Here is a 17,660-nt window from a genome sequence, read left to right on the forward strand (position 1 = left end):
GTTGGTTATACTGTGTGGCTGAGATACAACCACTGGTTATACTGTGTGGCTGAGATACAACCACTGGTTATACTGTGTGGCCGAGATACAACCACTAGTTATACTGTGTGGCTGAGATACAACCATTGTTTATACTGCGTGGCTGAGCTACAGCTGTTGTTTACTGTGTGGCTGAGATACAGCTGTTGTTTATACTGTGTGGCTGAGATACAACCTCTTGTTATACTGTGTGGCTGAGATACAACCACTGGTTATAATGTGTGGCTGAGCTACAGCTGTTTTTTGGACTGTGTGACTGAGATACAGCTGTTGGTTATACTGTGGCTGAGATACAGCTGTTGGTTATACTGTTTGGCTGAGATACAATCACTGGTTATACTGTGTGGCTGAGATACAACCACTGGTTATACTGGGTGGCTGAGATACAACCGCTGGTTATACTGTGTGGCTGAGATACAACCACTGGTTATATTGTGTGGCTGAGCTACAGCTGTTGGTTATACTGTGTGGCTGAGATACAACCATTGTTTACACTGTGTGGCTGAGCTACATCTGTTGGTTATACTGTGTGGCTGAGATACAGCTGTTGGTTATACTGTGTGGCTGAGATACAACCACTGGTTATATTGTGAGGCTGAGATACAGCTGTTGGTTATACTGTGTGGCTGAGATACAACCATTGTTTATAATGTGTGGCTGAGCTACAGCTGTTGGTTATACTGTGTGGCTGAGATACAGCTGTTGGTTATACTGTGTGGCTGAGATACAACCTCTGGTTATACTGTGTGGCTGAGATACAACCACTGGTTATACTGTGTGGCTGAGATACAGCTGTTGGTTATACTGTGTGGCTGAGATACAACAACTGGTTATACTGTGTGGCTGAGATACAACCGCTGGTTATACTATGTGGCTGAGATACAGCTGTTGGTTAGACTGTGCAGCTGAGATACAGCTGTTGGTTATACTGTGTGGCTGAGATACAGCTGTTGGTTATACTGTGTGGCTGAGATACAACCACTGGTTATTCTGTGTGGCTGAGATACAACCACTGGTTATACTGTGTGGCTGAGCTACAGCTGTTGGTTATACTGTGTGGCTGAGATACAGCTGCTGGTTATACTGTGTGGCTGAGATACAACCACTGGTTATACTGTGTGGCTGAGATACAGCTGTTGGTTAGACTGTGTGGCTGAGATACAACCACTGGTTATACTGTGTGGCTGAGATACAGCTGTTGGTTAGACTGTGTGGCTGAGATACAACAACTGGTTATACTGTGTGGCTGAGATACAACCACTGGTTATACTGTGTGGCTGAGATACAACCATTGATTATACTGTGTGGCTGAGATAAAACCACTGGTTATACTGTGTGGCTGAGATACACCTGTTGGTTAGACTGTGTGGCTGAGATACAGCTGTTGGTTATACTGTGTGGCTGAGATACAGCTGTTGGTTATACTGTGTGGCTGTGATACAACCACTGGTTATACTGTGTGGCTGAGATACAACCACTGGTTATACTGTGTGGCTGAGATACAGCTGTTGGCTCTACTGTGTGGCTGAGATACAAACACTGGTTATACTGTGTGGCTGAGATACAACCACTGGTTATACTGTGTGGCTGAGATACAGCTGTTGGTTGTACTGTGTGGCTGAGATACAGCTGCTGGTTGTACTGTGTGGCTGAGATACAACCATTGGTTATACTGTGTGGCTGAGATACAGCTGTTGATTATACTGTGTGGCTGAGATACAACCATTGTTTATAATGTGTGGCTGAGATACAGCTGTTGGTTATACTGTTTGGCTGAGAGACAGCCACTGGGTATACTGTGTGGCTGAGATACAGCCACTGTTTATACTGTGTGGCTGAGATACAGCCACTGTTTATACTGTGTGGCTGAGATACAGCTCTTGGTTATATTGTGTGGCTGAGATACAACAACTGGTTATACTGTGTGGCTGAGATACAGCTGCTGGTTATACTGTGTGGCTGAGATACAACAACTGGTTATACTGTGTGGCTGAGATACAACTACTGGTTATCCTGTGTGGCTGAGATACAGCTGCTGGTGATACTGTGTGGCTGAGATACAACAACTGGTTATACTGTGTGGCTGAGATACAGCTGCTGGTTATACTGTGTGGCTGAGATACAGCTGTTGGTTACACTGTGTGGCTGAGATACAGCTGTTGGTTATACTGTGTGGCTGAGATACAGCTGTTGGTTACACTGTGTGGCTGAGATACAGCTGTTGGTTATACTGTGTGGCTGAGATACAGCTGTTGGTTACACTGTGTGGCTGAGATACAGCTGTTGGTTATACTGTGTGGCTGAGATACAGCTGTTGGTTACACTGTGTGGCTGAGATACAGCTGTTGGTTTTACTGTGTTGCTGAGGTACAGCTGCTGGTTATACTGTGTGGCCGAGAAACAGCTGATATTGACCAATATCACTCCACTACCTGCTAGTGTTGACCAATATCACTCCACTACCTGCTAGTGTTGACCAATATCACTCCACTACCTACTAGTGTTGACCAATATCACTCCACTACCTACTAGTGTTGACCAATATCACTCCACTACCTGCTAGTGTTGACCAATATCACTCCACTACCTGCTAGTGTTGACTAATATCACTCCACTACCTACTAGTGTTGACCAGTATCACTCCACTACCTACTAGTGTTGACCAATATCACTCCACTACCTGCTAGTGTTGACCAATATCACTCCACTACCTACTAGTGTTGACCAATATCACTCCACTACCTGCTAGTGTTGACTAATATCACTCCACTACCTACTAGTGTTGACCAATATCACTCCACTACCTGCTAGTGTTGACTAATATCACTCCACTACCTACTAGTGTTGACCAATATCACTCCACTACCTGCTAGTGTTGACTGATATCACTCCACTACCTGCTAGTGTTGACGAATATCACTCCACTACCTGCTAGTGTTGACTAATATCACTCCACTACCTGCTAGTGTTGACTAATATCACTCCACTACCTGCTAGTGTTGACTAATATCACTCCACTACCTGCTAGTGTTGACTAATATCACTCCACTACCTGCTAGTGTTGGCTAATATCACTCCACTACCTGCTAGTGTTGACTAATATCACTCCACTACCTACTAGTGTTGACTAATATCACTCCACTACCTGCTAGTGTTGACTAATATCACTCCACTACCTGCTAGTATTGACTAATATCACTCCACTACCTGCTAGTGTTGACTAATATCACTCCACTACGTGCTAGTGTTGACTAATATCACTCCACTACCTGCTAGTGTTGACTAATATCACACCACTACCTTCTAGTGTTGACTAATATCACTCCACTACCTGCTAGTGTTGACTAATATCACTCCACTACCTGCTAGTGTTGACTAATATCACTCCACTACCTGCTAGTGTTGACTAATATCACTCCAGTATCTGCTAGTGTTGACTAATATCACTCCACTACCTGCTAGTGTTGGCTAATATCACTCCAGTATCTGCTGGTGCACACGTGCACTGTGATACTTTAACTCTCACTGAAGAACTTGGCTGCTGAAAATATTTTATGCTCCAGTTGACTCTTGCTCACAATATTACTTTCAAGTAACATAAAATATATGTGGGCAGTTTGCCACAAGCTTGAGTCAAATCGTCATTTCGTGTGTAGTTTTGGCACTGTTGTGTTATGAACAATAACCCTCCATATACTATACTTTAAAGCATAAGTAACCTTCAAACTGGAAATAAAAACTAGACTACTTTTCAGTTCATCGCGGGTTATTTGCCAGGTGAAACGTGGACCTGTTGTCTTTACACCTGCCGTCCCTAGCACCTGTAACAGTTATAACACCTATAACAATTATAACAGCTGGAACAATTATGAAATCTGTAACAATCATGGCATCTGTAACAGTACAAGGTGTAACAATTATTTAATTGTGGTTGGCATCCTGGTGAGTGATAATGAACATTAGACAGAACTCGGCCTTGCAAGGATGTGATTTAGGCTAACAGTTCTTAGCGTGTAAACTGCAGTATGTAAAAGGAAAAGATGTTGATTGTTACTGTTGCTAGTTAGACCACCAGGTGATGGGCTTGAAGGTGACTCTACACAGCAAGTGGGCACTAACAACGCTGCAGACACCCATCGGCTCGTGGGCACACTTCTGCTTCCTCTATCGCTTTCTCACTGGGGAATGGAACATCTTCCAGGACGGTGAGCTTCGCGCACACGGCACCTTTCCCATTACTGACACACCTCTCTTAGGGAATGGCGTCTACATAATAGGTGAGTCTTGCCTTAAAGGTATTTCTAGTTTTGTATGCTCCTAAAGTCTTATACAAAGTCATATTTTGATGAGTAAATATCACAGTGCCGTTACTGGAACAATTTATAACTAATCTGCAAATTGGCGTCTTTTCGAGAGACCGAAATGTAGCCTAAAGTTTCATAGCTAATTACTGGTTTAATTATAAAAAAAGTTTGGTTAAAAAAACTATAGTAATTTTTTAAGCCTGTACGTCAATGTATTCAGATGAAAATAGTATATATTAAACAGTTGTTTGTATGTACAAAACATCTACAGTCTTGGTCAAAGTACTTTCAGTTTCATGAAGTTCTGTGAGAGTCACAGAAGCGAAGGAGGTCAGAGCCTAGAGAAATATGTCAGAAAAAGTTAAAGATGAAGAAGGGATGTAAGTGTAGAAGTGAGGTGGAAGAGGATACTTAACGCCAGTGATCTTACATCTCAGGTGCCGTAATCTAGAATGTAATCTAGGATGTAATTAGAGTGACAGGGTGAAGATTTGGGAACGTCGTATTTGAAAGCCTTGTAAGAGGTATAACTACATTTCTGATATATTGGGAGTTGAGGGTGATGAGCGACTAGGGACAGAAGATACTTGGTTGCTGTCTTCATTGACACAGATAACTCATGATCTGGCTAAATAATATATCATTCTTTTCCTTCAAACAACGGATTTCGTTCTCCAGAATATAAATATAGACATATTCTTTCCTGGAGTTAAGAAGGCTTTCTTTACCAGGAAAGGTTATTGTGATTAGTATCTCCAAAGACTTTCCCTCCGTTATTTACAATATTTCATCCGGTGCTCTGAACGCCAGCGTTTGGAGGGCTTCACAGTAGAGATGGATTTATCTATGTTGTCCGTAGACTGGTGCAGGTGTAATCCAGTTTGTAGTATGTCCTGGAAGATCATTTACTATCTGTGTCTTTGGGAAGTCATCCTTGTGAACGTAACGTCGTACTCGTTGTTGCAAAGTCATGATTTGTGTTCTGTGAAGAGGTTCTCGGCTCTCATAGTCTGTGGTGTTAATCGGCTGGGGAAGGGGGGGGGGTTCTATGTCTTTTGAGAAGAGGTCTACAGCTGACGTTACTTGAGTGTGTCTATCTTTACACTGAAGGACAGAGTCCATTCGGACTCTGTTCCTCAGCTTAGTGCCAGAGATAAAACTGAGGACACTGTTCTGGACTTTCTGTAGTTTCATCATGTTAGATTTAGGTGTGAGTGATAGGGGTACGCATGGACGTATCCTCATCTAGATGAGTGCTGGGGCCTTGAAGAATCTAAAGAGCTGGTAAAGGCAATTTTTTTTTTTGCTATATTTACCATGTCATAGACATGTGTAGTGGAGTGTCAATTTCCTATTCCAGGATCCTGCTTGAGTTTTTGATGGCGATTCCTCCATCGTTTACTATCATCATTGGGTAGCATCCGATGGTGCTGACTTGAACCGTCTCCAGGTTGGTGGTGATCCTTCATTTCTTGTTCCAGTTTACCGCTCTGAGCTCTTTATGCATCTCAGTCACTTTCATGTATCTATTGTCTCTGGTCCTCAGGATGAAGGTCACAACATGTATTACACCGTCAGCAAATTGGGTAATGATGGTGTCTTTGTACTCATGTTGGAGGACATTGTTAAAATAGATGATGAATAGCATAGGCCTCAGGCAAGAGCCCTGGGGTACTCCAGGTGTGAGAGAGATCTCAGCTGTTATGACTAAAAGTGGGGACGATGCGTCTCTTGGTTGGGAAGCTGTATACTAGACGCTGGAAAGTCCAATTGTTGCAGGGGAGGTCAGCTAGTTTGAACATAAGGCCATGGTACCAGAGGCTGCTGAATTCTTTGTTTATGACCCTCGTTGCAATCAGAGCTAGGTTGCCTTGTCTAATTAGGCAGTCAAACAACGTTGTAGATAGTGGTGACGGCGTGCTGAGTTGTCCTGTAGTTCCTGAACCCGAACTGCTTCACGTTGAAGAGACGATGATATTCCATATAGTAGTTCAACTTCTTGGTGATGATTTTACCTCCACTTAATTAGTAGTGTTTCTATCCTAACTACTTGTGTCACTCAGTTACCACTCCAGAGGTGTGTGCATCAATGGTTCTACTTGTGATTACCACCACTTCCGCAGTGACTAACACAACCATCTACTTCTGCCCCTTCTATTCTTATTAACTCTGTTGCTTCGTTGGTGATTGATCTCTCTGATGCATATGAACAAACATCAGGAATTCGTTGACTTCAAATTGTCCCAATGTAGCATCTCGTTACATTCTACACTTGCAAAGTGCCAGTCCAGTTGGTTCTTGAATGACTGAACTGTCTTCACGCTAACAACTTTAGCGAGTAATTTATTCCGTTCTGGCATAATTGTTTGCCACAAAACCTTTGTATACATTCTTGTTGTATCTTTCGCCTCTAGGTTTCATTGCATTGTTTCGAGTTATGGCTCATTCAATATTTCAGATAGTTTCGCATGTTTGAGTATGTCATAACTAGTCCTACAAGAAAAAGTATAAGTGCACTGAGTTGTTTTTCATAAAGTTCGTTCTGAGCGATGTACTTGTAACCTCTCCAGCATATCTTCGTTTGTTATGTAATCTTGAAAGTAAAAATGGATTGCATATTCAAGATGCGGTCTAATAAATGCTTCAGAATAAATTAAGTTTGATGTTTTATGTTCAAAGTTTCTAGCAATTAATTAAGCCTAGCATTTTGTTGATTTTGTTGCTGTAAAATAGGCATTGCTTGGTGCTCTTGAGGTCGTTGTTCATGATTACTCCAGGGTCCTTTTCTTCACTTGTCTCATTTAGTTTGCTGCTAAACATTTTGCCTTCAAGTTTGAGATTGTTATAACTAAGATGCTCTTGTCAACGTTGAAACTCATTTCCGTGGTTATTAATACTGGCAGGGCAGGAGCAGGATTCCATGGGCGGAGGTTTCCAGCGAGACCAGTGCTTCAGTGGCGAGATCACTGAGCTTAACTTCTGGGACACTGAGCTTTCTAACCATACCATTAAAAGGGTAAGTTTTTTTCCTCCAATTATTTACACTTGACACATTACAGTTTAAATATAAATCTATTTCACTAAATATTATGGATTCAGTTCCGAAGAAATAAAGGTTTATTCCAGCTAACCTAACCTAACCTAACCTAACCTAACCTAATCTACCCTATATATATATATATATATATATATATATATATATATATATATATATATATATATATATATATATATATATATATATATATATATATTTAGGTAGTAGGATGGTAGACAACAACCACCCAGGGAAGTACTACCGTCCTGCCAGATGACTGTGAAACAGAAACCTGTAACTGTTTTGCATGATGGTAGGATTGCTGGTTTCTTTTTCTGTCTCATAAACACGCTAGATAACAGGGATATCTTGCTACTCCTACTTACACTTTGGTCACACTTCACAGACACGCACATGCATATATATATATACATACATCTAGGTTTTTCTCCTTTTTCTAAATAGCTCTTGTTCTTCTTTATTTCTTCTATTGTCCATGGGGAAGTGGAAAAGAATCTTTCCTCCGTAAGCCATGCGTGTCGTATGAGGCGACTAAAATGCCGGGAGCAATGGGCTAGTAACACCTTCTCCTGTAGACATTTACTAAAAAAGAGAAAAAGAAAAACTTGATAAAACTGGGATGCTTAAATGTGCGTGGATGTAGTGCGGATGACAAGAAACAGATGATTGCTGATGTTATGAATGAAAAGAAGTTGGATGTCCTGGCCCTAAGCGAAACAAAGCTGAAGGGGGTAGGGGAGTTTCGGTGGGGGGAAATAAATGGGATTAAATCTGGAGTATCTGAGAGAGTTAGAGCAAAGGAAGGGGTAGCAGTAATGTTGAATGATCAGTTATGGAAGGAGAAAAGAGAATATGAATGTGTAAATTCAAGAATTATGTGGATTAAAGTAAAGGTTGGATGCGAGAAGTGGGTCATAATAAGCGTGTATGCACCTGGAGAAGAGAGGAATGCAGAGGAGAGAGAGAGATTTTGGGAGATGTTAAGTGAATGTATAGGAGCCTTTGAACCAAGTGAGAGAGTAATTGTGGTAGGGGACCTGAATGCTAAAGTAGGAGAAACTTTTAGAGAGGGTGTGGTAGGTAAGTTTGGGGTGCCAGGTGTAAATGATAATGGGAGCCCTTTGATTGAACTTTGTATAGAAAGGGGTTTAGTTATAGGTAATATATATTTTAAGAAAAAGAGGATAAATAAGTATACAAGATATGATGTAGGGCGAAATGACAGTAGTTTGTTGAATTATGTATTGGTAGATAAAAGACTGTTGAGTAGACTTCAGGATGTACATGTTTATAGAGGGGCCACAGATATATCAGATCACTTTTTAGTTGTAGCTACACTGAGAGTAAAAGGTAGATGGGATACAAGGAGAATAGAAGCATCAGGGAAGAGAGAGGTGAAAGTTTATAAACTAAAAGAGGAGGCAGTTAGGGTAAGATATAAACAGCTATTGGAGGATAGATGGGCTAATGAGAGCATAGGCAATGGGGTCGAAGAGGTATGGGGTAGGTTTAAAAATGTAGTGTTAGAGTGTTCAGCAGAAGTTTGTGGTTACAGGAAAGTGGGTGCAGGAGGGAAGAGGAGCGATTGGTGGAATGATGATGTAAAGAGAGTAGTAAGGGAGAAAAAGATAGCATATGAGAAGTTTTTACAAAGTAGAAGTGATGCAAGGAGGGAAGAGTATATGGAGAAAAAGAGAGAGGTTAAGCAGCCGGGATTGATGGGATAAAGATAGAAATGTTAAAAGCAGGTGGGGATATAGTTTTGGAGTGGTTGGTGCAATTATTTAATAAATGTATGGAAGAGGGTAAGGTACCTAGGGATTGGCAGAGAGCATGCATAGTTCCTTTGTATAAAGGCAAAGGGGATAAAAGAGAGTGCAAAAATTATAGGGGGATAAGTCTGTTGAGCATACCTGGTAAAGTGTATGGTAGAGTTATAAATGACAGAATTAAGAGTAAGACGGAGAATAGGATAGCAGATGAACAAGGAGGCTTTAGGAAAGGTAGGGGGTGTGTGGACCAGGTGTTTACAGTGAAACATATAAGTGAACAGTATTTAGATAAGGCTAAAGAGGTCTTTGTGGCATTTATGGATTTGGAAAAGGCGTATGACAGGGTGGATAGGGGGGCAATGTGGCAGATGTTGCAAGTGTATGGTGTAGGAGGTAGGTTACTGAAAGCAGTGAAGAGTTTTTACGAGGATAGTGAGGCTCAAGTTAGAGTATGTAGGAAAGAGGGAAATTATTTCCCAGTAAAAGTAGGCCTTAGACAAGGATGTGTGATGTCACCGTGTTTGTTTAATATATTTATAGATGGGGTTGTAAGAGAAGTAAATGCGAGGGTCTTGGCAAGAGGCGTGGAGTTAAAAGATAAAGAATCACACACAAAGTGGGAGTTGTCACAGCTGCTCTTTGCTGATGACCCTGTGCTCTTGGGAGATTCTGAAGAGAAGTTGCAGAGATTGGTGGATGAATTTGGTAGAGTGTGCAAAAGAAGAAAATTAAAGGTGAATACAGGAAAGAGTAAGGTTATGAGGATAACAAAAAGATTAGGTGATGAAAGATTGGATATCAGATTGGAGGGAGAGAGTATGGAGGAGGTGAACGTATTCAGATATTTGGGAGTAGACGTGTCAGCGGATGGGTCTATGAAAGATGAGGTGAATCATAGAATTGATGAGGGAAAAAGAGTGAGTGGTGCACTTAGGAGTCTGTGGAGACAAAGAACTTTGTCCTTGGAGGCAAAGAGGGGAATGTATGAGAGTATAGTTTTACCAACGCTCTTATATGGGTGTGAAGCGTGGGTGATGAATGTTGCAGCGAGGAGAAGGCTGGAGGCAGTGGAGATGTCATGTCTGAGGGCAATGTGTGGTGTGAATATAATGCAGAGAATTCGTAGTTTGGAAGTTAGGAGGAGGTGCGGGATTACCAAAACTGTTGTCCAGAGGGCTGAGGAAGGGTTGTTGAGGTGGTTCGGACATGTAGAGAGAATGGAACGAAACAGAATGACTTCAAGAGTGTATCAGTCTGTAGTGGAAGGAAGGCGGGGTAAGGGTCGGCCTAGGAAAGGTTGGAGGGAGGGGGTAAAGGAGGTTTTGTGTGCGAGGGGCTTGGACTTCCAGCAGGCATGCGTGAGCGTGTTTGATAGGAGTGAATGGAGACAAATGGTTTTTAATACTTGACGTGCTGTTGGAGTGTGAGAAAAGTAACATTTATGAAGGGATTCAGGGAAACCGGCAGGCCGGACTTGAGTCCTGGAGATGGGAAGTACAGTGCCTGCACTCTGAAGGAGGGGTGTTAATGTTGCAGTTTAAAAACTGTAGTGTAAAGCACCCTTCTGGCAAGACAGTGATGGAGTGAATGATGGTGAAAGTTTTTCTTTTTCGGGCCACCCTGCCTTGGTGGGAATCGGCCAGTGTGATAATAAAAATTAAAAAATATATATATATATAATATATATATATATAATATATATATATAATATATATATATATATATATATATATATATATATATATTCAGTGCTAGTCACGGCATTATGCCGGGTGAGTGCTCCGGCATAACGCCGTAGTGAGAGGAAGTGTTGCACTTTTGTTTCTCATCTGCCCCATCTTTTGTCCTGTGTTCCCTTTGGTTTTGGGGCTATACATGTTTGATTATGGATAAAAGGAAGTCTTTAACACCGGAAACTATGCCTCAAATCATAGGGCTTCACAAAGCTGGGCACCAAACAAAAGAAATAGTGGAGAATGTTGGTGTGTGTGAGTGTTCAGTGAGAAACTGGGTGCATCGTTTCAAAGCTGGTGGCGGTGTTGAGTTACCATCTGCCAAACCTCGGCCTGGCCCCTCGTTAAAGAAGCAGTTAGAGAGTACACCTAAGATAACTGCTAGAGAACTGAAAGAAAAGAACCCACATCTTCTCTCAGAGGTGTCTGTAAGAACTGTTAACAGACGTGTGTCAGAACTGGGCTACAGTAGTTACTACCAGCTTAAGAAACTGATCCTCTCCAAGCCACGGAAGAAACGTAGGCTGGATTATGCAAAGAAATATCTTCACTAGAATCCTCAACAGTGGTCTCAAGTACTTTGTAGTGATGAAGCAACCTTCACCATCACCTGCAACAGCAGGGGACATGTGTACCAGCCCAGAGGTAGTGACCCACTAGACCCACGCTACTCCTGTGGGACCACCAAACACCCAGACTTGCTCATGGTTTGGGGGTGTTTCAGTGCTCAGAGTGTTGGTGAACTCATTGTGCTTCCCAAAAACCAGTATATGAACCAGTATAATTACCTGGAGTTATTGTGTGACAATTTACCTGAGGCATTTGACAAGTGTGGGGCTATGGTTTTTATGCAGCATGGTGCACTATGTCATATCGCCAAATCTGTAGTTCAGTGGCTATAGGTCTGTGAAGTGAGGTTCTCTAATGACTGGCCAGGCAATTCCCCAGACCTAAACCCTATTGAGAACCTCTAGTCAATAGTGAAACGAAGTTTACTGGTCAAGAATATCAGTTCCATCCTGTGGTTGGAGGCTGCTCTACATGAGGCATGGAATAATGTACCTCCCAAAACCTTCAAGAATTTGAGTGAGAGTCTTCCTATATGGCCGAGGGGCGTGATTAAGCATAGCAGCACCAAGTATTAAAACCTCAGTATGTGTGCAAATATATATATTATAATCTTTCATGGTATATGCTCGTGTTTTGGTACGTGTGTGGGGGAGGGGCGGCATAATGCCGTGACTAACACTATATATATATATATATGCAAAACCACCACTCTGAAAAAATAGAGAAATTCCAAGCGCTTTCGTGACTACTCACATTATCAAGGAACTATGAAAGTGAAGCAGCCAAGGAAGCTATATAAGGGGTCGGCCAGCACCTCACTATCAGATCCCACAACGGTTAAACACGTGACGCGCGGCGAGCCAACTTGGACAGGTCCTTTGCACAACTCACCCCCAAGCTATTTATTTGTCCAGTGTATTATTAAATTCTACCCAAATTCTATTAATTATAAATGGATCTAATTTATATAAACCAAATATAACCAAATAAACATAAATATAGCATTAGAACTGGACAAGATTCCAATGCTCTATTTATTCATGTAAGAGATTTTAACCATCCAATTGATTTTCAAAAAGTTGAGAAAGTAGTATCAAGCAAGTCCATGGTCGACAGGAATATAATTGAATCTTGTTTCATAAAAAGCAGTTTTGACAATAATATGAATATTTCCTTTGGTTTATATAAATTAGATCCATTTATAATTAATAGAATTTGGGTAGAATTTAATAATACACTGGACAAATAAATAGCTTGGGGGTGAGTTTTGCAAAGGACCTATCCAAGTTGGCTCGCCGCGCGTCACGTGTTTAACCGTTGTGGGATCTGATAGTGAGGTGCTGGCCGACCCCTTATATAGCTTCCTTGGATGCTTCACTTTCATAGTTCCTTGATAATGTGAGTAGTCACGAAAGCGCTTGGAATTTCTCTATTTTTTCAGAGTGGTTGTTTTGCATATTTTGAAATCACCTGTTTACTGTGATCTTATTGCATATATATATATATATATATATATATATATATATATATATATATCTATATATATATATATATATATATTGTATATATATATATATATATATATATATATGTGTGTGTGTGTGTGTGTGTGTGTGTGTGTGTGTATGTCGTGCCGAATAGGCAGAACTTGCGATCTTGGCTTAAATAGCAACGTTCATCTTGCCATATAGGACAAGTGAAAATTTGTGTATGCAATAATTTCGCCAAAATCAATCTGAACCTAACGAAAAAAATATATTTCATTGTGTTTGTTTAGTATTAAATTACTGTAAACGTATTTAAAATATATTTAGTTGGGTTAGGCTAAAATAAATTGCTCTTGTTATAATAAGGTTAGGTAAGTTTTCTAAGTTTCTTTTGGTGCAAAATTAAAAATTTTTACATTAACGTTAATGAACAAAATATATCTTTAAACGTATAAGAGAAAATTTCAGAGAGGACTTAATTTTAAATGAGTCCTTGCTAATTGACCAGTTTTACATATTCGGCACGATATATATATATATATATATATATATATATAGATATATATATATATATATATATATATATATATATATATATATATATATATTATTATCACACTGGCCGATTCCCACCAAGGCAGGGTGGCCCGAAAAAGAAAAACTTTCACCATCATTCACTCCATCACTGTCTTGCCAGAAGGGTGCTTTACACTACAGTTTTTAAACTGCAACATTAACACCCCTCCTTCAGAGTGCAGGCACTGTACTTCCCATCTCCAGGACTCAAGTCCGGCCTGCCGGTTTCCCTGAACCCCTTCATAAATGTTACTTTGCTCACACTCCAACAGCACGTCAAGTATTAAAAACCATTTGTCTCCATTCACTCCTATCAAACACGCTCACGCATGCCTGCTGGAAGTCCAAGCCCCTCGCACACAAAACCTCCTTTACCCTGTCCCTCCAACCTTTCCTAGGCCGACCCCTACCCCGCCTTCCTTCCACTACAGACTGATACACTCTTGAAGTTATTCTGTTTCGCTCCATTCTCTCCACATGTCCAAACCACCTCAACAACCCTTCCTCAGCCCTCTGGACAACAGTTTTGGTAATCCCGCACCTCCTCCTAACTTCCAAACTACGAATTCTCTGCATTATATTCACACCACACATTGCTCTCAGACATGACATCTCCACTGCCTCCAGCCTTCTCCTCGCTGCAACATTCATCACCCATGCTTCACACCCATATAAGAGCGTTGGTAAAACTATACTTTCATACATTCCCCTCTTTGCCTCCAAGGACAAAGTTCTTTGTCTCCACAGACTCCTAAGTGCACCACTCACCCTTTTCCCCTCATCAATTCTATGATTCACCTCATCTTTCATAGACCCATCCGCTGACACGTCCACTCCCAAATATCTGAATACATTCACCTCCTCCATACTCTCTCCCTCCAATCTGATATCCAATCTTTCATCACCTAATCTTTTTGTTATCCTCATAACCTTACTCTTTCCTGTATTCACTTTCAATTTTCTTCTTTTGCACACCCTACCAAATTCATCCACCAATCTCTGCAACTTCTCTTCAGAATCTCCCAAGAGCACAGTGTCATCAGCAAAGAGCAACTGTGACAACTCCCACTTTATGTGTGATTCTTTATCTTTTAACTCCACGCCTCTTGCCAAGACCCTCGCATTTACTTCTCTTACAACCCCATCTCTAAATATATTAAACAACCACGGTGACATCACACATCCTTGTCTAAGGCCTACTTTTACTGGGAAATAATTTACCTCTTTCCTACATACTCTAACTTGAGCCTCACTATCCTCGTAAAAACTCTTCACTGCTTTCAGTAACCTACCTCCTACACCATATACCTGCAACATCTGCCACATTGCCCCCCTATCCACCCTGTCATACGCCTTTTCCAAATCCATAAATGCCACAAAGACCTCTTTAGCCTTATCTAAATACTGTTCACTTATATGTTTCACTGTAAACACCTGGTCCACACACCCCCTACCTTTCCTAAAGCCTCCTTGTTCATCTGCTATCCTATTTTCCGTCTTACTCTTAATTCTTTCAATAATAACTCTACCATACACTTTGCCAGGTATACTTAACAGACTTATCCCCCTATAATTTTTGCACTCTCTTTTATCCCCTTTGCCTTTATACAAAGGAACTATGCATGCTCTCTGCCAATCCCTAGGTACCTTACCCTCTTCCATACATTTATTAAATAATTGCACCAACCACTCCAAAACTATATCCCCACCTGCTTTTAACATTTCTATCTTTATCCCATGAATCCCGGCTGCCTTACCCCCTTTCATTTTACCTACTGCCTCACGAACTTCCCCCACACTCACAACTGGCTCTTCCTCACTCCTACAAGATGTTGTTCCTCCTTGCCCTATACATGAAATCACAGCTTCCCTATATTCATCAACATTTAACAATTCCTCAAAATATTCCCTCCATCTTCCCAATACCTCTAACTCTCCATTTAATAACTCTCCTCTCCTATTTTTAACTGACAAATCCATATATATATATATATATATATATATATATATATATATATATATATATATATATATATATATATATATATATATATATATATATATATATTCTCCATGGGGAAGTGGAACAGAATTCTTCCTCCGTAAGCCATGCGTGTCGTAAGAGGCGACTAAAGTGCCGGGAGCAAGGGGCTAGTAACCCCTTCTCCTGTACACTTTTACTAAAATTAAAAAGAGAAACTTTTGTTTTTCTTTTTGGGTCACCCTTCTTCAGAGGGATACGGCCGGTTTGTTGAAAGAATATATATATATATATATATATATATATATATATATATATATATATATATATATATATATATATATATATATCAAAAACAACCACTCTGAAAAAATAGAGAAATTCCAAGCGTTTTCGTGACTACTCACATTATCAAGGAACTATGAAAGTAAAGCATACAAGGAAGCTATATAAGGGGTCTGGCCAGCACCTCACTATCAGATCCCACAACGGTTAAACACCTGACGCGCGCCGACCCAACTTGGATAGGTCCTTTGCACAACTCACCCCACAAACTATTCTACCCAAGAAAATTTAAAAATTATTTGTCCAGTGTATTATTAAATTCTTCCCAAATTCTATTAATTATAAATGGATCTAATTTATATAAACCAAAGGAAATATTCATATTATTGTCAAAACTGCTTTTTATGAAACAAGATTCAATTATATTCCTGTCGACCATGGACTTGCTTGATACTACTTTCTCAACTTTTTGAAAATCAATTGGATGGTTAAAATCTCTTACATGAATAAATAGAGCATTGGAATCTTGTCCAGTTCTAATGCTATATTTATGTTGTTTTAATCTTAGTTCGAGATTTTTACCAGTTTGACCGTAATAAACTTTATCGCAAATTTTACAAGGAATCTTATAAACACATCCATCAGCATTTTGGGGGGAATTCTTTATCAAAAGTTTTTTTACTGTATCAAGATTTTTGAATACAACTTTAATATTAAAAGTCTTAAGAAGAGAAGGCATATCAACCAAGTTTTTATGTTAAGGGAGAACGAACATATTTTTAGTTGAATAAGGCTGGTTGTCCCTTTTTGGATTGTAAAAAGTATTTCTAGCAACTTTAAAAGATTTATCAATTACATTTCTTGGGTATTTTAAATCATTACCTATTTCATAAATTTTGGATATTTCCTCATCTATGAACTCAGGACTACAAATTCGTAAAGCTCTCAGAAACATTGATGAAAAAACAGACAGTTTGACTCTATCTTGATGCGAGGAATAATAGTGGACATAGGAACAGTTATTTGTAGGTTTTCTGTAAATTTTAAATTTGAATTCATTATTACCCTTAATAATTAAAACATCTAGAAAAGGCAATGAGTTATTTTCTTCAAACTCAACAGTAAAGTTTATAGAATGGGCTAAGCTATTTAATTTTCCAAGGAAATGGTGTATATCTACATTTTTGGGCATAAGACACAAAATATCATCAACATATCTGAACCATTTAGCTCTATTAGGGAGGACTGTGTTAAGTAACCTTGTTTCAAAAAATTCCATGTATAGGTTACTAAGAACATGTGAAAGAGGATTTCCCTTTGCCATACCAAACTTCTGAGTGTAAAATTTATCATTAAATACAAATTTTGCATCAACAATGCAAAGTTTAATAAGTTTAATGATAGTAGGAACTGGCAATGGTAAATCATAGTTAACGAGTTCTTCAGATAAGAAACTTAATAAATCATCAACAGGAACTTTCGTAAACAACAAAACTAACCATGTTAAAATCATTTAAGTCAGTCAAGGAGCTTAATTTATCAACCAAGTCTATGTTGTTTTTAACATTAAAGTTAGAAATTTTGCCAACAATAGGGCTCAAAATATCAACAAGCCATTTGGATAATTTATATGAAACTGACCCTATGGAGCTAATAATTGGTCTGACTGGATTCCCTGGTTTGTGTGTTTTTATTAGTCCATACATGTAAGGCAAAGATGGATTAGTGGAAGTAAATTGTTTGACTAATTCATCTTTGCCTTTCAGTAGAAGTTTTATTGTTTTATTGAAATTGCTGTTAACGGTTTCTAGGGGATTTTTCCTAAGTTTAGAATAGGTTTCAGTATCATCTAAGA

The 17,660-nt window shown here is 39.7% G+C and overlaps 1 protein-coding gene across 1 annotated transcript in view; it reads left to right on the forward strand.

Moving 5' to 3' along the window:
• LOC128698699 (uncharacterized) overlaps positions 1-17,660 on the forward strand; it is a gene marked incomplete at its 5' end in the record, with an annotated part of 173,883 nt that overhangs the window by 23,203 nt on the left and 133,020 nt on the right. The window contains 2 exons of the mRNA XM_070097824.1: positions 4,107-4,316; positions 7,247-7,359. Coding sequence (XP_069953925.1) covers positions 4,107-4,316; positions 7,247-7,359 — 323 coding nt within the window. The remainder of the gene's footprint in view (positions 1-4,106; positions 4,317-7,246; positions 7,360-17,660) is intronic.

The sequence above is a fragment of the Cherax quadricarinatus genome, chromosome 59 (assembly GCF_038502225.1).
Source record: "Cherax quadricarinatus isolate ZL_2023a chromosome 59, ASM3850222v1, whole genome shotgun sequence".
Lineage (NCBI taxonomy): Eukaryota > Metazoa > Arthropoda > Malacostraca > Decapoda > Parastacidae > Cherax > Cherax quadricarinatus.